Raw genomic sequence first — 27,571 nt, forward strand, 5'->3', positions numbered from 1 at the left:
CTAAGCAATACATTTTTCAAAACAGGTGCAGATGTTGCCAAGCAACAATAAATCAATCATCTTCACTATTCCCAAGGGCACACTGTTGCATCTGTGCTGCAACAGTGTGCTTTGATAGTGAAGATACCACAGGATGATGCACAGAAAATTTAATTTTAAGCTGTAGTTGAAAGGTTTGGGGTTCAGGTCCCACCAAGAACTTGAACTGATAATTCAGACTGCCAATTTAGCAGAGCTAAGGGAGTGGTTTATTGGAGCTGGCAATCATCCGATGAAACATTAACCATGGCCCCGTCTGCTGGTTTAATTGGATATCAACGTTCCCGTAGTATGAGCACTATTTAAAAGGGTCATGAGCTTCTCTCAGCGTTCTGCCTAACATTTAATGCTTGCAATAGATTTCTCCAAAAATACAGTTTAACTGGTCTTGAAACCTTACTGTATACAAAGGGACAAACTTGATTGCCACTGGAGAGAATATACATTTGCAAAATACACGTGTACGCACAAAAATCACACCATACCCTTGTATAGAAACATAAAAGATAGCAAGAGGCCACGTGGCCCTTCAAGCCAGTTCCTTCATTCATTATGATCATGGTTGGCTGTCCAACTCAACAGCTGAATCCTGCTTTTTCCCCCATAACCTTTGATCCCATTCACCCCAAGTGCTATATCTTGAATGCATTCAATGTTTTGGCATCAACACTACTTCCTTTAGTAATGAATTCTACAGACTCACCACTCTTTGGGTGAAGAAATGTCTCATCTGTCTTAAATGGTCTATCCTGAATCTAAAAACCATGACCCCTGGTTCTGGACTCCCCCACCATTGGGAACAACCTCCTTGCATCTACCCTATCCGGTCCTGATAGAATTTGTGTCTCAATGAGAGCCTCCTCATTCGTCTGAATTCCAGCAAAAATAATCCTAACTTAGTCAGTCTCTCCTCAATCATCAGTCCTGCCGTCCCCAGGATTCAGCCTGGTAAACCTCAGCTGTACTCTTGACAGAGTACAGCAAAACATCCTTCCTCAGAAGAGGAGACCAAAACTGCACACAATACTCTAGGTGTGGCCTCACCAAGGCCCTGTATAAGTGCAACAACACATCTCTACTCCTGTATATCAAACCTTTCGCTATGAATGCTAACAAACCATCTGCCTTCTTTCCCACCTGCTGCACTTGCATGCTTACTTTCAGTGACTGGTGCACCAGGGCACCCAGGTCCTGCTGCACACTTCCCTCTCCCAATTTACAGCCATCCAGGTAGTAATCTGCCTTCTTGTTTTTGCTTCCAAAGTGAATAACCTCACATTTATCTAAATTATACTGCATCTGCCATTGATTTGCCTACTCACCCAACCTGTCCAGATCATTGAAGGATCTTTGCATCCTTGTCACAGTTCACCCTTCCTCCCAACTTGGTATCATCTGCAAACTTGAGAGGTTACATTTTGTTACCTCATCCAAATCATTAATATACACTGTGTAAAGCTGGGGTCCTGTGGAACTCCACTAGTTACTGCCTGCCTATTTGAAAAGCACCATTAATTTCAATTCTTTTTCTCTCCACCAGCCAGTTTTCTATCCATCGCAATACACTTCACCCAATCCCATGTGCCCTAACTTTGCATAATAATCTCCTATGCAGTATTATTTCAAATGCTTTCTGAAAGTCCCCCCTTGTCAACTCTACTAGTTACGTCTTCAAAGAATTCCAACAGATTTGTTGAGCATGATTTCCCCTGCATAAATCCGTGCTGACTTTAGTTTGATCTGCCCCTGCTTTTTAAATGCTCTGCTAAATGTGCTTGATAACGAATTCAAGAAATTTCCCTACTACCGATGTCAAGCAAACTGGTCTATAATGCCGCTTTCTCACTACCTCCCTTTTTGAATACTGAAGTGACATTAGCTACCTTCCAATCTGCACAATTGTTCAAGTCTATTGAATTCTGGAAGATGACCACCAATGCATTCACTATTTCTAGAGCCACTTCCTTAAGTACTCAGATGTTGATTATCAGGCTCTGGGGATTTACCTGCCTTCAATTCCATCAATTTTCCCACCATCATTTCTCGACTACTGATCTCCCTCAGTTCTTCCCTCTCACTAAATTCAATTCAAAATTTAAAATGTCATTAACGTATCTGCTTCAACCACCTCATTTGGCCGTGCATTCCAGGCCACCACCACCCTTTGTGTAAAAAGATTTCCCTCGCACAACTCCTGAACTTGTCCCCCCTTATCTTGAACTTGTGACCCCTTGTAATTATTTCTACCCTGGGGAAAAGCCACCAACTGTTCACCCTATTTAAGAACATAAGGACTTAAGAAATGGGAGCAGGAGTAGGCCATCTAGCCCTTCGAGCCTGCCCCGCCATTCAATAAGATCATGGCTGATCTGAAGTGGATCAGTTCCACTTTCCCGTTCTCTCCCCATAACCCTTAATTCCCCTGTCCATCAGAAACCTATCTACCCGTGACTTAAATATATTTAGCGAGGTAGCCTCCACCACTTCAACAGGCAGAGAATTCCAGAGATTCACCACCCTTTGAGTGAAGAAGTTCCTCCTCAAATCTGATCTAAGCTGCCCCCCCCTACCCCTTATCTTGAGGCTGTGTCCTCGAGACCTGCTATCCTTTGAGTGGGGAGAATCTCTCTCCTCCTATCCTAGCCATCCCTTTCATTATCTTATACATCTCTATAAGGTCCCCCCGAATCCTTCTAAACTCCAACAAGTAGAGACCCAGTCTATTTAGTCTCTCTTCATAGGCCAACCCCCTCATCTCCGGTATCAGCCTAGTGAACCTCCTCTGCACTCCCTCCAAGGCCAATATATCCTTGCGCAAGTATGGCAACCAAAACTGCACATAGTACTCCAGCTGCGGCCTCACCAGTGCCCTGTACAGTTGCAGCAAAACCTCTCTACTTTTATATTCTATCCCCCTCGCTATAAACGTCAACATTCCATTCGCCTTCTTGATCACCTGCTGCACCTGCAGACTGGGTTTTTGCGACTCATGCACAAGGACCCCCCAGGTCCCTCTGCACCATAGCATGCTGCAGCTTTTCACCTTTTAAATAATAATCCCTCCTACTATTATTTCTACCAAAGTGGATAACCTCACACTAACATTATACTCCATCTGCCAGGTCCCTCACTCAGCCTATCCAGATCTCTCTGCAGACTTTCCACACCCTCTACGCAATTTGCTTTTCCACTCATCTTCGTGTCATCAGCAAATCATCACCCTACACTCAGCCCCCTCCTCCAGATCATCTATACCAATGGTAAATAGTTGAGGCCCCAGCACCAATCCCTGCAGCACTCCACTAGTCACCAACTGCCAACCAGAATAGCATCCATTGATACCAACTCTCTGCTTCCTATTAGACAGCCAATCCTCTATCCACGTTAACACCTTACCCCTAACTCCATGCACCCTAACCTTCTGTAGCAACCTTTTGTGAGGCACCTTATCAAATGCCCTTTGGAAATCTAAAAACACCACATCCACCAGTTCCCCTCTGTCTACCACACTAGTCACATCCTCACAAAAATCCAATAAATTCGTCAAACACGACTTCCCCTTCACGAATCCATGCTGCATCTGCTCGATCAAACCATTCTTTTCTAGGTGCCTCGCCATTTCTTCTTTGATGACTGATTCTAGCACTTTACCAACTACAGACGTTAAACTAACCGGCCCATCATTCTCAGCCTTCTGTCTGCTACCTTTTTTAAACAGCAGCGTGACATTAGCCGTTTTCCAATCTTTTGGCACTTCCCCAGAGTCCAGCAAATTTTGATAAATAATTACTAAGGCACCCGCTATCACCTCTGCCATTTCTTTCAGAACCCTGGGATGCATTCCATCCGGTCCTGGGGACTTGGCCACCTTCAGTCCCGTTAGTCTATCAAGCACTACCTCTCTAGTGACACTAATCGCATTCAGGCCCTCAACTCCTACCATCCTTCTTTAATATCCGGCAAACTATTCGTGTCCTCCTCTGTGAAAACCGAGGCAAAAAAAATTTAAAGCCTCAGCCATTTTCTCATCACCCACTGCTAAATCCCCCCTCTCATCCTCCAAGGGTCCAACATTCACTCTAGCCAGCCTCCTCCTCCTCTTTATATATTTGTAAAAACTTTTACTGTCCTTTTTTATATTTAGTGCTAGTTTAGCTTCATAGTCTATCTTTCCTTTCTTTATCACCTTCTTAGTTGATTTTTAAATCTTTCCCAATCTTCTAATCGCCCGCTATTTTTAGCCACTCTGAATGCATCAGCTTTTAATTTAATACTCTCCTTCATTTCCTTCGATAACCATGGCTGGTTATCCCTTCTCCTACAGTCCTATTTGTACCCCTCAATTTTATAAACTAGCAAGTCGCCCCTCAGCCTCCATCTTTCCAGGGAGAACAATTCCAGTTTATTCAATCTCTTCTCATAGTACAAAAAAGGTTTACCAGGATGTTGCCTGACATGGAGGATATTAACTGTCTCCAAAACCTCCAACTCTTTCTGGTAGTGTGGTGACCAGAATTTGGCACAGTATTCCAAATATGGCCTAACCAACATTTTATATAACTGTAACATAATTTGCCAACTTTTATATTCGGATGCCCCGTCCGACAAAAGCAAACATGCCATATGCTTTCCTAACCACCTTTTCCACCTGTGCTGTCACTTTTAACAATCTATGGACCTGCATGTCCAGATCTGTTTCTACGTTCCTGATGGTTCTGCCATTTATTTAATAGCCCCCTCTGGGACTGCACCTATCAAAATGCATCCTTCCATCCCAGGAATCAGTCTGATGAAGCTTTGCTGCACTCCCTCTATAGGAAGTGTATCCTTCCTTAGGGAAGGAGACCAATACTGCACACAATACTCCAGGTATGGTCTCACCAAAGCCCGGTAAAGCTGCAATACATCCTTGCTCCAATACTCAAATCCTCTTGCAATGAAGGCCAACATACCATTGTCCAGGTAATCTGCACTCGCTTTAAACCTTTTTATGTATTCAGATGTGAGAATTCTACCAGCTGAGGCAAGCTGGCAGCGCTTTACAAATAGCATTATAATTGCCATCACTTTCAGTAGCGTAAACTTAAAACAACAGGGAAACATGAATCAGCATTGTCAAATTTATAAACCAACATAACATTAATAATGTTGCAGTAAGCAAACGTATACAGTCACTCCTTACTAACAGACATAGAAGATCAAATTATATTGGAAATAAAAATCCTGTTATTCACAATAGGAACATTTAATTAAAAAAAAATCAATGTGCCAAGTTCCTGATTTCAGCTGCAAGGTTATGAGCGTGGATAAAACATCTCCACACAGGAAGGAAAGTTAGATCAGGCGTTATCACCAAAATGCTATTTCACAATCATGATTTCAGAAATTAATTACATTTCAGAGACAGGTTGCCAACTTGGTGTCTCAGCTAACCAGTTTGGCCTAGTGATATGGTCATGATAGTAGCTTTAAAACATCTGGTAAAAGCCTCTGCAGCCAATTCTACGAATTGGACTATTTGGGTAAATATCAATTGACAATTATTATTTGGATTGATTCTCAGGATGTGGTTGGGTATCACTGGCAAGATTGGCTCAAGATTGGTATTATGATCTACCTTCTTAAAGCTATTGCATTCCAAGTGAAGGTGCACCCCCAATGTTGTTTTGCAAAGCAGTATCAAGATTTAACTAAACAGCTATGAAGGAACAGTGACATCCTTCTCAGATAGGATGATGAGTGAATTGGAAAAGAATGCATTCTTGTACACAAGTTGCCATTGTCCTGATTACGAAGGTTGCAGACTTGGGGGTTACTATGGAAGAGATTTTGATGAGTTTGGCAAAATTTGTTAGAGACCAGAATTAGACATGTTGCAGAGGATTGTATAGGGCTGGAAATTACAAAGCTAGGGAGGGGAGAGGCCTTGGGGGACTTTGAAAACTAGGATGAAATCACAAATAACAGGATGTAGTGCAAGTTAAGTACTGGCATAGATGTCAATGATCACAACTGTAGGGACGCTAGAAAACTAAAAGCCTGGCATATGCATTAAAATAGTTAAATCTAGAGATAAAGGCAATGTTGAGAGTGCCAGCATTCATGTGGGTTGAGGATACCCCCAGGCCAGTGATGGGTAACCTACTCTGGACGCTACAGGCAGGCAATCAGGGTTCTGAGCGTAGTTCACAAGATAGTTTGTCGGCTGTCTTAATGTTTACAGATCATGTAGCTAAATATTATTAATATGATGCTGAGAGCTATCATTGAAGAGAAGCGAATGTTCATTGGTGTTAAGACATTCCAGTGGTTTCCACCTGCATAGTTTTTTTTCCCCCCGATACAACTGAAGTGACACGGATGTAAAACAAGCCCACCGTGAAGTGAGAAGCATACTGATCGCACCCAACATTGAGTGTGCACTCAATCTGCATCCAACCAAGCCCAAAATGTTCATTTTGTTTGTACGACTTGAAGTTGGTGGTTCCACTAGCATGGGTAACTTGGCATTTTCTTTGTGTTAAGAAACACTTGGCGAGCATTAAGTGACTGAGTGAGCCATGCCAGCCATCTACATCTGATCAGAGCTAAAATGTTTATTTTGTTTTTACCACTTGTAATTGATAGTGCTATAATACGGATAATTAAGGAATGTTTGAGGAGTTAAGAAACACTAATGAAACATGTTCAACCCTATTCAAGGATTACAGTTCGTGAGCCTGCCCGCTGTCAGTCTTGCGGCCCACTGAACCTTCCGCGCCAGTTGGGCACTGCAGGGGTGCATTATAGACCCCGATAATCACATTATGATTTAATGTTTTAAGTTTCCTTTGTACTTTGGTTCTGTTTGGGTTGTTCCCCCTCCTTTTGGGGAGCTGCCCCTTTTACTTTACAAGTCAAATTAACTCAACTCAGGGACAATTTATTTGTTTTGCTCTAAAAGAGGCAGCCCGCTGAAGAAAAATGTCGACTGAAGTTGCCCATCAGTGCCCTGGTCAATGAGGGTGGTTTTGATTTAAAGGAAGGAGGGTAGGAACGCGGTGACTCCACCCCCTCCCCCTTCGCCACGCGGGGTCGCTAGGATACCCCCCTCCCCGCGGAACGGCCAGAGGCCCCGCCCAGCAGCTCAGTGGGGGCAACGAGTGCGAACCGGGGACCTCGCCATCCTGAAACCCCAGTCCGGAGACTTCATTACCGGATCGGGATGAGAAGAGAGCGCGCCATCTGTGCGGCCCCCTCACCGGTAAGTGATCTTCCACCCCCCTCCCCCCATTCCGGCACTTACCGATGCCTAATCCCACTACGATGCGCCCGGACAGCAAGCCATAACGGTCGCCGCTCGCCGTCATAACCACCGCCCCAGCCGTGAAGAGGAAGCTAGCCAGCAGGGTGCAGGGTCTCCGGCCGCACCAGTCGTTGAGGAATCCCCCGGCCAGCGCCGAGAGGGCGGCCGCCCCCACCGTGGCGGACACCACCAGCTCCTGCCACAGCTGGTCGAGGGCGAACTCCTTCTTGAGCAGCAGCAGGGCGCCCGACACCACGCCGGTGTCGTATCCGAACAGGAAGCCGCCCAGAGCCGCGAACGTGGCCAGGACATAAACGAAGTGGGGGTTGTCGTCGCCTTGGAACTGTCGCCGGGCGGCCCGCTCCAGCTCGCCACCAGCGCCTGTTGCCATGGCCGCTGAGAGCCGATGGTTGTCGTTGCCACTACTACCGACCACTCTGTTCCGCCTCAGCTTGTCCGACGCCTCCCGCTGCCCCTCTGGTCGGCTCCACCGCTCTCCGCTCAGGTCCCTGAGTATGTACTCAGCGTCGCTATCTTTGCGGGACATAAGGAGCCTGGAGGAGTTGGCTCCGAGTCCGGGGAGGGTGGCGGTTGGAAGGTTCTAGATCGCCAGTTGAGTCCGAGCCCGGGAAGGGTGGCGGTTGGAAGGTTCTGGATCGCCCTGGGGCTGAAGACGCTCGCGGTCTCCCCCTTTCACTGGGATTGTCCAGCACAGGAGCGCGCGCTGCTGCAGCAGCTGCTACTCCTCTCTCTTAACTGCTAAACTCCTTCAACGGGCTGGGCTGCTGATTTTGGGGCGGAGGAATGGAAAAAAGAAACACACAGGCAGTGAACTATAGGCGCCTCCCATCACGTGCAAGCCTGGAGGGGATGGCGGTGCAAATTGGAGCTTCTTCAAAGTGGCCCCGAATTTGCGACAACGGCCGGCGTTCACCGTCTCCTCGGTCGGCGGCAACTTGTTGCATCCGCACATGCGCGGGGCAACACCCGGACCTTGCTGCCAGGGGACCTGCCCTCCCCCCAGCGAATGCAGTCGACGCACCTGAATATCGGACCTCCCTTTTACACACTGGTTCTCTCTCGTCTCAAAGACAGCTGGAAATGCTAAAAACATATGCTGGGTAATGTGTGACCCATCCTTGCTTTAAACGGCACGCCGTTGCTGCTAAATAATCTCACGGTGCAGAATTTATTTTTCTCTCATCTTGTTCTTCCACCCTCTTTAAGGCGTAAACCACTAAATTTATTAATTATCGTCGCAAGCAGGCTTGCATTAACACTGCACTGAAGTTACTGCGGGCAGCACGGCTGGCTAGCACTGCTACCTCACAGCGCTGGGGATTCCAGCCTTGAGTCACTGTCTGTGTGGAGTTTGCACATTCTCCCCATGTTTATGCGCTCTGGTTTCCCACCACAGTCCAAAGATGTATGGGTTAGGTTGATTGGCCATGCTAAATGGACCCTAATGTCAGGGGATTAGCAAGGTAACTATATGGGATTACAGGAATAAGGCCTGGATGGGATTGTGGTCAGTGTAGAATTGATGGGCCAAATATCCTCCTCCTGCACTATAGGGATCCTATGATTCCATACTCTGATGCGTCTTTGGGTGCACAAAGGGAGAATTTAGCATGACCACAGTAACTAACCTGCACACGTGGGAGGAAACCCAAACCGACACAAGGACACTCTGCAGAGACAATGACCAAGACTGATTAAATTCAGGTCTCTAGCACTGAGGCAGCAGTGCTGTGCCACCTTGCTGGTGTGGCTGGTTTTCTTGGGCAACAGCACAGTCTAGACATTGGGCAGGATGCTGGCCTGGGTGATCCTGACCCTTCCCAGCAGCTTGTTGAGCCGTTGAGTCTGTACTGGCTGTCCAGAGCACCTTGCCCGACCCTTTGGACTTTTTGCCCTGCACATCTTTGGATTGTGGGAGGAAACTATAGCACTTCACACAGACACAGGGAATGTGTTAACCACTGTACTACCCAAAAATTCAGTTTCCAGAATGTATCACTGTGTGAGGAAAAATAATGTTCAGTGTTTCATTTCATCCTTTGTGATTTGAAACACAAGGTAGCTTTCTTTCACGTTTTTAAAGTTTATTTATTTTAGTTTCAATGTCCATCTCATGCATGTATTTTTGCTCTCTAAATAATTTAGAAGTGAACTATGGTGTGTACTACCTAATCCCTGCTGTTCTGCTTGTTCGGATTTCTCAATCTGCTTTCCCAGCTGCTTATTGCTGACTGTCACGTATCCCTAAAAAGTGGTGCTAAATGCAAAGTCACGGAATGGGGAAGTTGATGCCACAAAGCCCAATAAATCTTTGTGGACAGCTTTCTTCAGCATCAGCAACATTGTCCCTTAGTCACTGACTGCTACATGTCAAGTGGAAAACCACTGGAGAAGGCTTTTATTTACTGTTGCATTGAAGGAAGAAAACACTGGGAAATCAGTCGTTTTTGTTGGCTGAATGGAAAATACGTAATTTGTCTATCCAGTCAGTCATTACCTTATGGAGAATTTAATACCCCAGTTTCTGCATTAATGATTCATATTTAAAATATATTTTATTATGTGAACCGTTCTTTATTGGTTTACATCAATTATATTTCAAATGTTATGCAACAGGTGAAAAAGGTCCTTAATCAAAAATATAGCTACATGGTGTGATGGACATGTGACATCAATTGTTTACACCAGAAAAAATATTTATCCATAAGCTATTAAGAAAACAGGCATTGGAAGAATTACTTGAACATATAGCTCCACCTGCAGGTGCATCTACCAACAACCGAGCATTTAGAAAACAGTGGCAGGATCAGACAGAGACAGCATGAATTTATGAAGGGAAAATCATACTCGAAAAATCCATTGGAATTCTTTGAAGATGTAACTAATAAAGTTAACGAGGGGGTGGGGGGCAGTTGACGTGGTATATTTGGACTTTCAGAAAGTGCTTGGCAAAGTCCCACTCAAGATTATCGTGCAACATTAAAGCATATGGGATGGGGAAAGTGTGTTGAGATGGATAGAAAACTGGATGGCAGAGAGGAAACAAAGAGTAGGAATTAATGGGTGCTTTTCAAATTGGCAGGCTAATGGGTAACTAATGGGTGCCACAGGGAATCGGTGCTGGGGATCCCAGCTATTCACAATATATATTAATGATTTGGATAAGGGAACAAAATGTAACATCTCATGTTTGCAGATGATACCAAGTTGGGTGGGAGGGTGAACTGTGACGAGGATGCAGAGATCCTTCAGAATGATCTGGATAGGTTGGGTAAGTGGCAAATCAATGGCAGATGCAGTATCATTTGGATAAATGTGAGGTTATTCACTTTGGAAACAAAAACCAGAAGGCAGATTCCTACCTGAATGGCTGTAAATTGGGAGCGGGAAGTGTGCAGCAGGTCCTGGGTGTCCTTGGGCTCCAGTTGCTGAAGGTAAGCATGCAGGTGCAGCAGGTGGTGAAGAGGGCAAACAATATGTTGGCCTTCCTTGTGAATGGTTTTGAATACAGGAGCAGGGATGAGTTGTTGCAATTATACAGGGCCTTAATGAGGCCACACCTAGAGTATTGTGTGCAGTTTTGGTCTCCTTTTCTGAGGAAGGGTGTTTTTGCTTAGGGGAGCACAGCAAAGGTTTACCAGCACGATTCCTGGAATGGCAAGACTGATGTATGAGGGATTGACTAGCTTAGAACTGTTTTCGGTGGAGTTCAGATGAATGAGGGGGGGAATCCGAGATTTATAAAATTCTAACAGCTAAGACAGGGTAGATGCAGGAAGAGTGTTCCAGTGGTGGGGGAGTCCAGAACCAAGGCTCAGTCTGAGGATTAGGGATGGACATTTAAGACGGAGATGAGACATTTCTTCACCCCAAGGGTGGTGACCTGTGGAATTCATTACCACAGGAAGTAGTTGATGCCAAAACATTGAATGTATTCAAGAGGTGGCTAGATATAACACTTGGGGCGAATGGGATCAAAGTTTATTGGGAGAAAGCACAGTTAGGCCATTGAGTTGATGATCAGCTATGATCACGATGAATGGCGGAGCAGGCTTGAAGTGCCAAATGGTCTCCTGCTCCTATCTTATGTTTTTATTGCGAACATTCTTTTGATTATGAATGACCTTTTACACCCAGTGCCTCAGGCTTGAAAACAGAATATTCCTTCTTCCCAGGTGTTCTCAATAGCTCAACACAAATAATTTGAAGCAGAGTAGTCCAATTGTAATGCCAAGTGATACAAAAAAAATTGACTATTGTCTGGTAATTCTGTTAAATGACAAATGTGACAATTAAAAAAAGTAAGGGCTATTAAACAACATTCCAAAGGGTTATCACTTGCAAGATTTTCTTTTACAAACTGGTTGCTCAGCTTCATTCTGAATCTTGTGATTTCAGACATAGCAGTACTGTTAGGTATCCGTAATCTTTCAACGTATTGGCTTATGTCAGTTAGACTCCAAAAATATCATGCAAGCAAAGAGGCTATTACTCAAAATGTGATTGTAATGTAATAGATTAACCTTAAAGCGAATAACTAAATTATAGAAAATTAATATTTCAATTTCTACTAATGTTTGTTCCAATCAGAGTACCTTACGATCAGTTCTTATGTTTATACCCTTTTGTTTTCTCAACTTCATTTCCTCGATTGAAAACAAAATGTTTGCACTTTCCAGATCACAAATTTAACCAAAGGTTTTAATCTGTAAACTGTTATAGAAAATATAGGTATTTAAATTTCTGTTAATGTTGATCCCAATCAAAGGTGTTTCTTGCCATTGTAAACATTCCTTTTGTTTATACCTTTTAAGAAAATGTTCTTTGAAAACAAAATGTCGGTGCTTTCCAGGTTACACGCTGACATACTCAAATGAACTGAAACAATAAGCAGTGTCGTGCTGTGCTGCTTAAAGTGGACAAGTAACAATTATTCAATAAAATTTTACAAAATGTCAGAATACTGATTTAGCCAGAGCAGGAAGACAGATTTTGCTGAAGCGGTATCAAGAATTAATAGCCAAGAGTGCTTACTTTTGACAACTGTCTACTTCCATAATCTCTCAAGACGTCTGAACAGTTTTCGTATTTCTAATAACCCACATGAAAATATGACTTTCATATTTATCCTGGAAGAAACCTCCTCATTTTGCTCACTGCTGCTACTTGCTTCAATGATTCTGCACTGATGAATTGCTCACTCACCTCCACTTTTGATGTGTTTGGTCCCTAGTCAATACCTTTATTCATTTGCTACCCTGCTATTTCACATGGCAGGTCTGTGATCTTTGCTGAAACTCCCTAGTTCCTAGGATTATCCTTGAGAATAAAGATAAATTATGTTGTCAATTGTCTCCTTAATGCCCAATCACTGCTACGTGTTGCCTTTTGGTGAAATCCACTGGCATGGTGCTAGGATATGCATATATGCAAATGACAAGTTTACAGTATACCTCCACTCAAGCTGCCCACTGTCTTGTCGGACTACCTGTTCACCAGTCTTCGATGAGCTGCGTGGCGTTAAATAGGTGGAAGACAGACAACATTGTCTTCCATTTGCAGACACAGTTTCCATGCTCGTCACCAGTTCCACCCACCTCCTTGACTTATCTGTGGCTGAATCAAACCACTTGCAATCTCAACCTCGAATTGAGCATTCAAATGCATTTTCTCTCAATTGAATCTATCTGGACCTATTTAGTATGTGCCTCTGCCCATACTTCAGCCTACCAGGTTCTAGTATCCTCAGCCAGGTAGGGATTGCAGACAACTTCTGTCCCTAAAATTCACTTTCCTAAAAGTTACTTATTTGATAAAGGTTTAGTTCTCTCTCCTAATACCTTATTTAACTTTATTTCCATGTTTGTGTTTCTGGCTGAACCTTTCAAACGCCCTGGAATGCTTTTATAAGTTACAAGTGATGCATAAATACAAATCATTGATTAACAACCCACCACTACGACAAAGCTGGTGTATTTGTTGGAAATATCATACTAGGCCTGAATGGCCCACTGAAATCATGTTGGCTTCCAGACAAAAAAAAAAGTAAATATGATAGCAAGGTAATGTGGGCAGCCAGTAACTGGAATGTAATTAACTTGAGATAAATAGATCAACAAGACAATCGCATCACAGTGAAGTGTTAAAGCACAATATATGACCTAGAAAATTTAGGCAGTAATTTAACATTACTTAACAGGTTATATTTCCCATTTCAGCTATGGATAACAGAGCATGTGAAAACCTGGAGCGGAGTCATCTTTGTTGACTTCTCTTTCTTGTCCTTAGTCTGCACCAAAGAAAATTCTATCATGGTGTCAAGATCTCTAGTTCTCAGATCTTGGTGAAGCGCTGACTCTTTCCATTGGACCCTACTCTGCAAAAACAAGTTAGCTTGTTCCCTCCTGTACAAGCAGTGCAAACCATTTGAGCCAATTTTGTTGCTTCATGTGGTGTGGGCATCACTGGTCGGGCCAGCTATTTTTCCTGAAGGCAATTAGAAACAACCATGAAGTCATATGTGTGCCACACCAGCTAATAACATCAGATTTCCTTCCCTGAAGAATGTTAGTAAAGCAAATGTGTTTATACAACAATCACTGGACTTTTAATTTCTGATTTTTATTTAATTCAAATTGCACCATCTGCCAGGGTGGGATTCAAATCTGGGTCCCCAGAATATTACCAAGTATCTAAATGACAAGTCCAGCAACAGTACCATTATGTTAATGCCTCCCCATTGACCAATTATCAGAACATGTAATTAGTCCCTAACATCTGGTGTCAACTTTGTTTCTACAACATTCTGAAAAAAATTCACACACACTTAACATATTATCAGTTATGCACTTGTGAGTTTCACAGCTATTCAACTATTGTGTACCTCACATATAACTGACCAGACAACATTAAATTTTGAGATCTTTATCTTTAGCAAGGAAGTCTGCAAGCCATTGAGGGCTCATAGACTCCGCAAGCAAGAGGGCACAGTGGCAATTATACCATGTGGTTCAGCTGTAAGCAGTTAACGTCTACCAATCAAAATTGTACACACACAGATGTTATCAATAAACTTTACTAACAATTGGGATTACAGAATGTATAACATGAAGGTAAAGTTGTTCAATTACAACTTATGCACATCTAATTATAATATTATCCAGCATGTCTTTCTATTTAATACCTTCCAGACGCTATTATGATGGCAATATTTCTAACCAGTAGCTTATCAGCCCCTTGTCCTCCTATGTCCATTGTTGCTTGTTAGAACATATTTACAAGCTGCAGCTGTGCATAATTCAATGGGAACCTTGTATGTATGCCGTGCGACTGAGGCCTTTCTTGTAACAAGGAATGACTCTTATCTGGGTTGCTTTAATCAAAATCTGTGGTGTTTTCTCATAGGTTTTCCTTTGTGACTGAGTTTAGCAGCTTGTGTTTTTTAAATTTGTGTAGTTATCAACCCTTTTGCACTGATTTTGACTAATTCAGTACAGTTTTGCGCAATTACAAGCGCACATGCAAGCCTAACAAAAGTTCACTCTAGAATCTACAGTATTGCATTTGAGGTTAAAGCTGAAATTTTGAATCCATGGTTTTATTTCTTTATAAAGTATGATTCTAAAATATGATTTTCTCGCACCAATTCTGTGACATATCTTTAAGAAACTGGGAAAAGGTTAGAAGTTTGTTGTAATTTATTATTTAACAAGGAAGCCCATATAAGTGGTGTGGCAATCAGTCCCACAACCAGATTCCTTCACAGGGTGTCGGCATCACTTACAAGGCAAGCATTTATTACCCACCCTTAATTACTCCTCTAATGATGATGATGAAGAACTGCCATCTTGACTTGCTGCATTTTGTTGTAAGTACACTTATTAGACTATTAGAGGGGTTTTTGGATATTATCCAATGATAATGAAGAAACAACAGTATTCTTCCAAGTCACAATGGTATGTGATTTTGAGGGAACCACACAAGTGATGATGTTTTCCATATATAACTGCTGTCCTTGTTGGGAGTCTATGGTGGAAACTGGAGGAGGCTTAGTGAGTTTTTGCAGGTGATACGTGTTGTAGCATCTCCCCTTTACAATCAACGCTATTACCTGTGCTGAATCCCCCGCTAGCAGCATCCTGGAGATTAGCACTGACCAGAAATCTAACTGGACTTTTCACGACAAGAGAAGGCCAGAGACTTGAGTATTCCGCGCTGAGTAACATACTCCTGACTCCCCAGAGCCTGTTTACCATTGAAAAAGCATAGATCAGAACTGTGATAGAATGCTCTCCAGTTACCTGGATGAGTGTTGCTCTGACAGTGCTCACAAAGCTTGATAACAATGAAGACAAGGCAAACTGCTTGATCAGCATTTTAAACATTCTCTCCTTTCGCCATCTAAGTGCAGTATGTATCTATATAGAATTGTGACTAACAGCCTAAGCAACTAGGCTGAACATAAAATTGGACACTGCAAATTAATACACAGTTATGCAGCTTCCATAAGCAAGTTCTGGTGGAATGTGGAGAAGGTTATCACAGGTCAAAAGTCAATAGGAGCCCAGACCTGTATTACATATTGAACAAAGGTGTTTGATCTTAACAATATTATGACCCAAAACCATTAAGAAGTACTCAGCCAGAACAATAGAAAAAGACCAGTGCTTGTATATTCCCCAGTTTCAACTAGATTCCCTGGATCTATATCTTGAAAAGTGATATGTTCACCTCGATTACACCTAAACAAGTGGAAACCCAGGATGACCTTGTCTTAACTTCATTGTGTGCTGCGACCCCATTGGCTGAATGCCAGAGAACATTCCAGAAGGACTCAGAGAAGGGGTACAAACACAGCGGAGACTGTAACCAGCCTGCTGTGACCTATGATGATGGAAGAGGATAGGTGAGATCTACCTTTGCACTATTAAAATCCAGAGTTTATATGCTGATGAAAGCTCAGTGAACTGAATGCAACAGTCCAATCAAGTTCACCGGAGTGGGTAACGTGTTTTTCAGGCAGTCAGCCGAGCTTGGGGGGAAAGTTAGTTTATTGTGTACAAAGGATAAGCTGAGCTTAGTGGGAGAAAGGGGGGACACTACAGAAAAATGTGAGTTTGGGACCAGGGCAGGGGAGAATATAAGAGGAAAATTGACTCATTCATTGGACATGTGGAAAGGAGGGAAGTGGCAGAGGAAGCTGATTGGTCTCAAAATTAGAGACAAAGACGTCGATAATTCCCAACCACACATTGAAGGTAAGGGTAGAGGAGGCAGAGGCTTAAGATTACTTGTAGGCAAAAAAGGATGATCCCTGAATAGTGGGCATTTTTTTTGATTTGATTTATTATTGTCATGTATTGGTATACAGTGAAAAGTATTGTTTCTTGCACGGTACACAAACAAAGCAGGTCATTCATGGAGTACGTAGGAGAGGAGGAAGGGAGAGGGTGCATAATGTAGTGATACAATCATAGCTAGGCTGTAGAGAAAGATCAACTTAATGCAAGGTAGGTCCGTTCAAAAGTCTGATGGCAGCAGGGAAGAAGCTGTTCTTCAGTTGGTGGGTACGTGACCTTAGACTTTTGTATCTTTCTCATGACGGAAGAAGGTGGAAGAGAGAATGTCAGGATGCATGGGGTCCATGATTATGCTGGCTGTTTTTCTGAGGCAGTGGGAGATCTAGACGAGTCAGTGGATGGGAGGCTGGTTTGCATGATGGACTGGGCTACGTTCACAACCCTTCGTAGTTTCTTGCGGTCTTGATTGGAGCAGGAGCCATACGAAGCTGTGATACATCCTGAAAAACATGCTTTCTATGGTGCATCTGTAAAAATTGGTGAGAGTTGTAGCAGACATGTTGAATATCCTTTGTCTCCTGAGAAAGTAGAGGCTTTGGTGGGCTTTTTTAACTATAGTGTCAGTGTGGAGGGACTAGGACAGTTTGGTGATTTAGACACCTAGAAACTTGAAGCTCTTAACCATTTCCACTTCATCCCAATTGATATAGATACTGTGCTTCCTCAAGTTGATGACTATCCTTTATTTGACTGACATTGAGGGAGAGATTATTGTCTTCACACCATTTTATCATAGTCTCCATCTCTTCTCTGTACTCCATCTCACTGTTTAAGATCTGACCCACTACGGTGGTTTCATCCACAAACTTGAAAATAAGAGTTGGAGTGGAATTTGACTTGATTATACCACTGTCCTCCAAATGCTGAGTTATGAAATCCTTGATAATATATTCTAGCAACTTCTCTGTAACAATGTTAGGCTCACTGGTATATAGTTCCCTGTTTTCTCTCTTCCTCCCTTTTGAATAGTGGGCTTACATTAGCTACCACCCAATCTGTAGGAATTATTCCAGAGTCCAGAGAATTTTGGAAAATAACCACCAATGGGTCTGCTATTTCCAGGGCTACTTCCTTAAGTATTCTGGGGTGAGGATTATCAAGACCATAAGACGTAGGAGCGGAATTAGGCTATTCAGCCCATCAAGTCTGCTCTGCCATTCAATTATGGCTGATATTTTTCTCATCCCCATTCTCCTGCCTTTTCCCAATAACCCCTGATCCCCTTATTAATCAAGAATCTAATTATCTCTGTCTTAAAGATACTCAATGACCTGGCCTCCACAGCCTTCTGTGGCAAAGAGTTCCACAGATTTACCATTCTCTGGCTGAATAAGTTCCTCCTCATCTCTGTTTTAAAGACCATCCCTTTAGCCTGAGCTTGGGCCCTCTGGTTCTAGTTTTTCCTATTAGTGGAAACATCCTCCCCGCGTCCACTCTATCCATGTCTCACAGTATTTATAAGTTTCCATAAGATTCCCCCCTCCTCCTCCTAAATTCCAACGAGTACAGACCCAGCGTTCTGAACCATTCCTCATGACAAGTTTTTCATTCCAGGGATCATTCTTGTGTACCTCCTGGGCCCCTTCCAAGGCTAGCACATTTTTCCTTGGAGCCCAGAACTGCTCACAATCCTCCAAATGGGGTCTGACCAGAGTCTTATACAGCCCCAGAAGAACATCCCTGCTCTTGTATTCTAGCCCTCTAACATTGCATTTGCCTTCCTAACTGCTGACTGAACCTGCATTTAACCTTAAGTGAATCTTGAACGATGACCCCAAGTCCCTTTGTGTTTCTGCTTTCCTAAGCATTTTCACATTTAGAAAATGGGCTATGGCACCATTCCTTTTTCCAAAGTATATAACTTCAAACTTTTCCATATTGTATTCCATCTGTCATTTCTTTGCCCACTCTCCTAACCTGTCCAAGTCCTTCTGCATCCCCCTACCCCACTTCCTCAGTACTACTTGTCCCTCTACATATCTTTGTATCATCTGTCTGGACCTGGAGATTTATCTACCTTTAATCCCATCAATTTCCCCCAAGCTATTTCTCCACTAATGCTGACTTCCTTCAGCTCCTCACTGAAGCATGTTTCTCTTAGCATTTTCTGGCACATTCTTAATGTCTTCCTTTGTGAAGACTGAAACAAAGTACAAATTTAATTCCTCAGCCATTTCTTTATTCCCTGTTATAAATTCTCCCATTTCTGACTGTGAGGGGCCTTCATTTGTTTTTGTCACTCGTTTTCTCTTTACATATCTATAGAAACTTTTGCAACAAGTTTTTATGTTCCTTGTAAGTTTACTTTCATACTGTATTTTTCCCTTCTTAATCAATCCCTTGGTCCTCCTTTGCTAAATTTTAAACTGCTCCCAATCCTCAGGCTGATTGCTTTCTCTTACCAATTTATGTGCTTCATCCTTGAATTTGATATTATCTCTAATTTGCCTTGTAAGCCATGGTTTGGCCACAAATCCTTTACCACCCTTGCGCCAAACAGGAATAAACAACTTTAGGAGTTCACCTATTCATTGTTTAAATGTTTGCTATTGCTTGTCCACTGCCTTCCTTTTCAGTAATGTTTCCCAGGCATGTTTAATTAATGCCTCATACTATCATAATTACCCTTTATTGAGATTCAGGACCCTGGTCTTGGAATCAACTAGCATCATTATCCACCTTGACAAGAAATTCTACCATATTATGGTCATTCATCCCCAAGGATTCTCTCACAACTAGACTGCTAACTAATCGTTTCTCATTGAATAACACCCAGTCCAATATGGCCTGCTGCCTTGTTGGTTCCTCAGTGTGTTGCTCCAGAAAACCATCCTGTACGCACTCCAGAAATTCCTCTATTGTACTGACTAATTTGATTCTCCAAATTTATATGCAAATTAAAGTTGCCCATAATCACAGATGATCCTTTAACACATCCTCACTGAGTCACATTAACCATTTCATGTTGCACTGCTGTCAAGTAACTGAGCTTGTCAATGCATCTTTGCCAGGAATTTTCTCATGCTAGTTGCTTTGCATGCAACATATCACATTTATATACACACACTAGAATCAATACTATATTTGTCATAAGTTACAAGCCATTTCTGGGCTCGAAAGATGAGAGGGTCTTGAAAACTTTGCTCACCTCCCTCTGCATAGTCTCTATCAGACAGTGGGCAAGTTATCAAATGCATTTTCTTTTCATTGTTCAACATTGAAAAAGACACAAAACTATCAATTAATTGTTCTCAGCACTTTCCAGACTTTAATTAGAATATACATTGTTACCAAATGAATATCTTTTGATGATTATTTTATGCTCATTTTTTCCTAACCTTCATACTGCATTAGTGACTTCGCCTGTCATCACCAACAGTAATGACCTTGGGAAAAATTCCCTTTTAGTGTAATTCCCTGGTTTCTGTCTTAAAACCTCAATCATTTTCTCCAATCATGTTTTACACAATTGTATTACTGTTCCATTTCATGCCTGAAAATGGAGAAGCTATACTGTCCAATAATATGATCATTGCCAGTAAATAAATTTATCAAATTAATCCAAGTTATCATAGGATTGCAGGGGGTGACAGCACAGAAGGCAGCCATTCAGGCCATCATATCTCTGCTGACTCTCCAAAGGAGTATTTTACCTCGTTTCGCACTTCCACTTTCTCCCTGTACCTCTGTACAATCTTCCTTTTCAAATAGTAATCCAACCCGTGATAACCATGAACAAAAAATTATGTCCGTAGAAACATTTATATATAAATCTGCTACAGAATTATGCAAATTTGTACAAATAATAGACCATCAATTTTATTCTCAAACAGTGACTCATACAAGAACTGTTGCTTTCCCTGCAAATCTTTCCTAGTGTAAGGGTAACTTAACCATTGAATATTGATAGATTATTCGTAGAATCATGATGTGTCCTTTGGGATTGAGGATGACTCACTTCCACTCAGTTTTGGTAGGTTCTGAGATGACAGTGCAATATGGAGACCATGCCACATGCAGAGTAAGTGGAGCTTGAAGGGTCAGGAAGCTGTGTTGTTTGGATCTTTGTGTGTTCACTGCAATGCTTCTGTTTTCTCTCAGCATGTTCCCAATTTAAGTCTGTTTTTGCTGTCAATCCAAATAAACCTTTTTGATTAGTCATAAGCCAGGATTATTTTGCAAGGATATTTGATCTCTTCAGTGATGTTTTGATGATATTCCTAAAATGTTTCTGTTACTCTTCTTTCCCCTTATGTAACCTAGTCAACACACATTTGTTAATTCTGCTTAAATGCTTCGTGGGCTTCTCTTAAAATCTCCCACTATATTGTCCCTGAACCAATTCTATCATTCTGAAATTATTCTAATTCCAGAAAGCAATCTGGTTTACAAGATGAGGGATGTTACTTCGCTTAGCACAACAGTATCTTTTCTTGACACCATAATAGGACTTACCAATTTTCAATTTCATCTCCTGTCCTCCAGAAAACTTTCTATAGGAACCATTTAAACTGGAATCAATTTTCAAAAATATGAAACACCTTGAATCTTCGATGCTTTTCCTTCTCAAATGCTTCAACAGCAACTTACCGGTTTACCTAAACAAATTTACTGTTACAAACAAATTATACTCAGCCTTGATAGTTTTATGGAGGAGACAGAAATGTTTGCAAATACTTGTGTTTGTAACTTTTAGATGTCCACCTTCTCACCCTCATGAACCCATTTCAAAAGAAAACAAACAGCTCTGAATAGGTTAAATTCAAGCAGATGGGAGACAAAATCTTTTTAAAAATTTTCACCACGTTATGACACTTGAAATTCATCAGTGTTTGCAAGTAAGCATTTAAACTTTGAACAATACTCCAATTGCATCAACAATTAATCAGCATAAGTTGCTGTATTACTCTGGTGAAGCTACTTTTATTTCCAAGAACTATTCTTGGTCATCCTTCGACATCACATACATAAGGCTGAATTTTAATTCAGGGTTGGGGGTAAAAAAGATCTTTCAGGTCCCAACCCTGCATTGCGTCAGTAATAGATGCACAATACGATTTTAAAGGAATAGACCAGTCAATGGGCTGAAATTGAGATTGTTGCCCAATTATTGGCAGTGTATGTAGGGAGTAGGTAACAGTTAGACCAAAGCAGACTGAATTTAAAGGGTACCTGGATGCCAATATGGTGCTAGCTATTTCATCCAGAGCTGGAAAAGAGAGCAAAACAGCGTGCCAGCACCAGGTCAGGATGTTACTTCGCTTAGCACAACAGTATCTCTTCTTGGCATTTGGCCAGAGGCAGCCCCAGATTTATGTAATGCCTCTACAGGTGTTTTTGGAAATGATAGCAACTGGAAGAAACATTCTTGGATTAGCTGGAGCAAGACATGCAGCCAAATGAAGGAGGTGAGGCCAAATTGTGAATAGCCAAGCCAAAGTCTTAAGATGAGGATATGAATCTAGTGCCACAAGCACTTCTAGCACTTTGAATGTGATAAATTTGTCGAATCATATGTGACATTCGCATGAGATGCCTCCATGTCTGTAGTCCCAGCATCAGGTGGCATGGTGGTGCAATTGTTAGCACTGTTACCTCACAGTGCCAGAGACCCAAGTGCGATTCCCGGCTCGGGTCACTATCTGTCTGGAGTTTGTATGTTCTCCCCATGTCTACATGAATTTTCCCCAGGTACTCCAGCTTTCTCCCACAGCCTGAAAGATAAGCTGGTTAGGTGCATTGGCCTTGCTAAATTCTCACTCAGTGTACCCGAGCAGGCCCCAGAGCATGGCGACTAGGGAAATTTTACAGCAATTTCATTGCACTGTTAATGTAAGTCTACTTGTGACATAATAAATAAACTTTAAACTCAAAATGAGTGACATAAGGGCACATTCTCCTGAACATAGGAGAAATGTGTACATTACTGAGTCCTGAGAAAATCTTAGAAACCCAGCACTATTGTGAAGAAATCAACACTAAAACTGTCAAATCTTGTGTGATTGTTCCACTGGAAGTGGTAGTGGTGGACAACTTTGTCTTAGCATTCTGTCTTTTTCATGACCTATAGCAGAAAGAAGCACACGAGAGCAGACTTGCTTCATGGTGAAGTGTCCCTGCTTTCAAGGTTAATATCCATGGAGGAGATGGCCCTTCATTTAGCAAGGTTAGCAACACATCAAGAACTGCTGAAGGAGAAATGGGAATCCTTCAAAAACAGAGTGAAATAATCTCAAATAGCCAGCTGAAGTGGAGTGTATCCCTGCTCCCAAGACACCATGCCAATTTATTAAATGCAATACAATGATTCAACTCAGTGGAAGCATATGCTGACAGAGACAAGTTCTTATGTACCCTCTTATGTCTCCTTCGGGGCCAATTGTGGAGGGGGAGATTGTGCAAGAGAGATATCATTGGCAACATCTGTAGAAGATGAAGCATCAGAGCCCATACCATCACATCTTTCAAGTGCATCCCTCACTAGTAGAAATAGAATCACCTTGCTGAGTATTCAGTCCAGTTCAGGGTGTATTGAACAGCATGAATCGCACTGCACAAGAGAGCAGGAGGAGGTGCTGGAGGTAGAGACAGCTGAAGAGCAGGCATAAGCATGGTAAGCTGTGTGGAAGTGCACAGTCTCAGGAATCCACGTGAGTTACAATGAGACGATGCAGAATCATGAACATAGGATTGGAGGACTCCACTCTCTCATGGTCTGCTATGTCTTGGGGTTTTAAGTGCACAAGCTCCTCCATGGGAGAATGACCAACCTTGTGGAGAGTCATATTTGGTATCACTGAGTGGATGCAGGAACAGTACTTGACATGCAGAAAGTATGACACATTCTGTAACATTGGTCGATGGCACAAATGGTGCAAGGATGAATCATGGATTTGGATCCCTTAATGATCCATGAAAGAGCTGAGGTAGTCACAGATGATGATGAAGGTGCCACTCCTCATGGGACTTGTTGCACAAACTTGTGTGTTTTAACCTCTCAGGATTAAAGGCACAAAATTGACTTCAAGTACAATTTTCTTTATAGCTACGTAAGCACCATTAAATACTCGCAATGCGTAAACCAAGTGCTGTCTATCTGTTACTTAGCTTAAGGTTGATTCCATTTGGAGTTAAAATCTGGCTAGTGTTTTGTCACATGGAATCAGTCCTTTGTTCTCCTCTTCCAGGTGTTGTCTCTCCTTGTGAGCTTGGTCCCCGAGTTCTTCACACTGCCTTTTAAACATGCTCTTTGTGTTAAACTCCAAAAGTTCCTTGGTAACCAGCCAAAAAATTGATCAGAAACCCCAATTACATTGTTCAATTAGGCCAATCAAATAGAGCCAGAATAGTAGTATTGGTCACTCCAGCTCCCTTAAGTGCATATTGTTTACATTCCAAAGTCCAGATAAGGAATACTGGCTCAAAGACTGTAAAGAATTCCTTGCTGCCAAGGCCAAACTGTTATATCTGATATCAAAGGACACAAGGTAAGTTACAGGCCCATGTGGCCACAAGAAATCCCAGCACAGTGAAAAAAACAACTTTAACCAAAAAAAATGATCTGCTTGATTGAAGATCTTTCAGCATATTAAAAGTTTATTCTCTGCAGACCATTCAGCCACAGTCCCTTCTCTTGATCTTTGAAGCCACAGGCAAAATGGATCACTTACCCATGACCAAGTCTGTATTTATTTCAGATCTGCCTGTAGTGGTAGGAAAAACACTATTTACTACCTAGGCTAACATAAATGTCTTCCGTCAGCCTCTGTGGATCATTTCAGTGGAAATGTGCATCACCAGGCTCAAAAGAGCATCAGCCGACTGGAAGCAAAGTCGTGAGACCAGCCAGTCCAGCAGAAAGAAACCCTCTGACCCTCCCACTTCACCAAGTGTCAGAATAAACATGGTTCAGTCCGGGATGTGATTATGACCAAGTCCGTATGCAAGTGGAACTCAAATCTCAAGCCAATCAACTAAATTAATTCAAGTTACGCTATTGATGTTATATTACAAACATCACTTAAGATATCACACATGACATTCTTTCTTATGTCACCATATTTCCTCATTCAATCATTTGATTATCTCTTTCTTCCAACTTGATAAACCTTATTGTTAGCACAATTAAATACAACAAGTACACAAGATTAATAATGCTGCAGCATAAGATATTAATTGGACCGAAGGATGAATTTGTATGTTGAAATCCTAGTTCCAGAAATCATCCCACCAACTCATTTCCTTTTATATTCTTGATATCCTGATCAATAGTTTTAGCAGTTTGTTTCAGTTGAATGAAAATTTGATAAGCAGTAGCTAAACATGTTCTAACATACTCCAAATGTTCAGGTAATAGGTTGATAGTAATATATTGCTGAAAGTATTCACTTAGTGTCTTATGGTCCATCTATTATTACTAAACCATTTTGAGGTCCAAGAGTACACACAGAACGAGAATATATCATTGGTGGAAATGAGATAGCCAAGTAAAATTCAGATTCAAATTCAGGTACACTATGTACCAAAGAAGGTACTGAAGAGGTAGGTTTAACTCGCCAACGTACTTGACGCTTAAAATGATCCCTATCTGCATAATGAACCCCTTTGCAAACACCCTGTTTATACTTATCAGGAATTTGTATTGGAATTTGAATTCTACCAATCTCCATCTCAGTATATAGGTTCTACATAACATTGTAAATTGTACACCGTTATCACCAAAAGATGTTAGTGTGTAACATAATTAAACCTCTTTTAAACTGAAACATGGCACAATGGGTTTGATTATATCACTGTATAGCAAACTCATATTTAAACATGTATTAACATCCAAACATAATCATTGCATCTGGATTCACCCATAAATATTCATCTTCACACTGCTGCATTCCGAGGAGTAAACCATAAATCTTCCAGTTGTCCTTCATTAGTGAAGTGTGGTGAGATACTGATTGTGACAACTCCACATCATTCAGCAAAATCAGAAGAACAATTCCCATGGAAAAAGCTATTTCCCCTGCAACAGATCGAGGTAGTACCTGCTGTTATGCACAGTTTATATTAGCTCCTGTTCTTATTTAGAAACTAAAATATAAATAGTTATGCATTCATCTCCCTGTTGGAACAAATTTGCTTTAAATAGAGAAGAACCTTACCCTTTATATTTGAAAAATTGATAACTACTTCAGATGATGTGTTTTACCACTTGGAGCATTTACAAAGAGTGATCTCTATCGGATGATAACAAAATTGTCCATAATGAAAAGGTCGGACCAATTCTGGTGAGAAGAAGCAATAGGAAATTATTGACAAGACAAAGCTGGAGAAGACACATGCAAGAAGAGTTAGAGAAAATCTGGATGATATAAGAAGCAGAGTGTCAAGATAAACTACAAAATAGTTAAAATGTAACAAGGCCTCTCAGAAATGTTGGCCATGGCAATCAAGATTCATTTCATCATTTGGGAACTTATTAAGGCCAGGAAGCTTGCTAGGTTTGTCTGGAGACACATTTTTTAATTTGAACTTAACCTGTCTACCTAGAAGCTCACTTTATACCTATCACTAGTTCGAACAACATTTTGATCAGAAGCATTCTGTCCAACTAATCACTGCTGTTCATTCCTGTGTCATCCCTTACACTGACTCACCACTGACTCCTGATCATTAGCATTGGTAGCTGCCACATCTGATTCAAGATCTTCTAACTTTGTGATACAAGACTTCCCTTTGCCAAAAAAATTCTATCTCCTCATGATCAAAAGTGTTTATTAATTCTGTCCGCCCCAATGTATCCAATGCTCATAATTCCTCCAAAGTATCTACAGATAATTTTAGTCTAGCCTTATTTATTACAGAAGTATCTAAAGGAGGTTCCTCTGAATGAGATTGAAGACATTCTGAGTCCATTTCTTTTCGAGTCTAGATCACTTAAGGAAAAAAAATCAATGTCATTTGATACTGATGATTATTTTGTGCCCTATGTATTTTCCATTGGTTAACATGGTACCAACCAGTTTTTCCGGTGTCTAATAACACTTTGTACACATAAGAACATAAGAAATAGGAGCAGGAGTAGGCCATCTAGCCCCTCGAGCCTGCCCCGCCATTCAATAAGATCATGGCTGATCTGTCGTGGCTCAGTTCCACTTTCCCGCCCTCTCCCCATAACCCTTAATCCCTTCTCTTATCAAAAACCCATCAACCCGCTTCTTAAAAATATTTAGCGAGGCAGCCTCCACCACTTCAACGGGCAGAGAATTCCAGAGATTCACCACCCTTTGAGTGAAGAAGTTCCTCCTCAACTCCGTTCTAAACCGCCTCCCCTTTATCTTGAGGCTGTGCCCCCTAGTCCTACTGTCTTTTTTGAGCGGGAAGAGTCTCTCCACCTCTATCCTATCCATCCCATTCATCATCTTATACGTCTCAATGAGATCTCCCCTCATTCTTCTAAACTCTAACGAGTACAAGCCTAGTTTATTCAGCCTCTCCTCATAGCACAGCCTAGCTTTCTCAACTACGACAGGAGGACCTCAAAATCTAGGAGATAAAAATACACCAAGATTGTAAAGATGAAGCATCACTCTGCCCTACAGCATACTCAACTGGCTTGATCTTACTATCAAAATAGGCCTTGCTCTGTTGTTTCTTTTGTCTCATCTTGACAGCTGCTGCCATATGTGCAGTCTCTACAGTCTTAAACAATTGCTGCACTACCTCTTAATGATTAAGAGCCGTGAGTACTGGTTCTAAAACACTTAACACCAACAGATGATCAATGCCTTTCATAGGACAGCCAGTCATTAGTATACTGGGTGTGTACCCAGTGGAACTAGAAACAGTTTTCATATTATCATTAGAACAATAG

General features: G+C 41.8%; 1 protein-coding gene and 1 long non-coding RNA gene across 5 annotated transcripts in view; one reads left to right on the forward strand and one right to left on the reverse strand.

The window, feature by feature from the left end:
• The window catches only part of LOC145355324 (proton myo-inositol cotransporter-like), a 122,822-nt gene extending 109,796 nt beyond the window's left edge, over positions 1–13,026 (reverse strand). For 3 of the 4 annotated variants that reach the window (XR_013888955.1, XR_013888954.1, XM_080207285.1), the window contains exon 1: positions 7,325–13,026. Coding sequence is in view for 2 of the 4 variants with exons in the window: in XM_080207285.1 (XP_080063411.1) it covers positions 7,325–7,871 (547 nt within the window). In the remaining 2 variants the exon portion in view is untranslated. The remainder of the gene's footprint in view (positions 1–7,324) is intronic. The other variant, XM_080207287.1, reaches the window with a different exon arrangement.
• The window catches only part of LOC145355325 (uncharacterized), a 30,810-nt gene continuing 11,585 nt past the window's right edge, over positions 8,347–27,571 (forward strand). The window contains exon 1 of the long non-coding RNA XR_013888956.1: positions 8,347–8,445. This is a non-coding gene — a long non-coding RNA (uncharacterized LOC145355325). The remainder of the gene's footprint in view (positions 8,446–27,571) is intronic.

Source organism: Carcharhinus amblyrhynchos, chromosome 19, assembly GCF_965287045.1.
Source record: "Carcharhinus amblyrhynchos chromosome 19, sCarAmb.v2.hapA, whole genome shotgun sequence".
Taxonomy (NCBI): domain Eukaryota; kingdom Metazoa; phylum Chordata; class Chondrichthyes; order Carcharhiniformes; family Carcharhinidae; genus Carcharhinus; species Carcharhinus amblyrhynchos.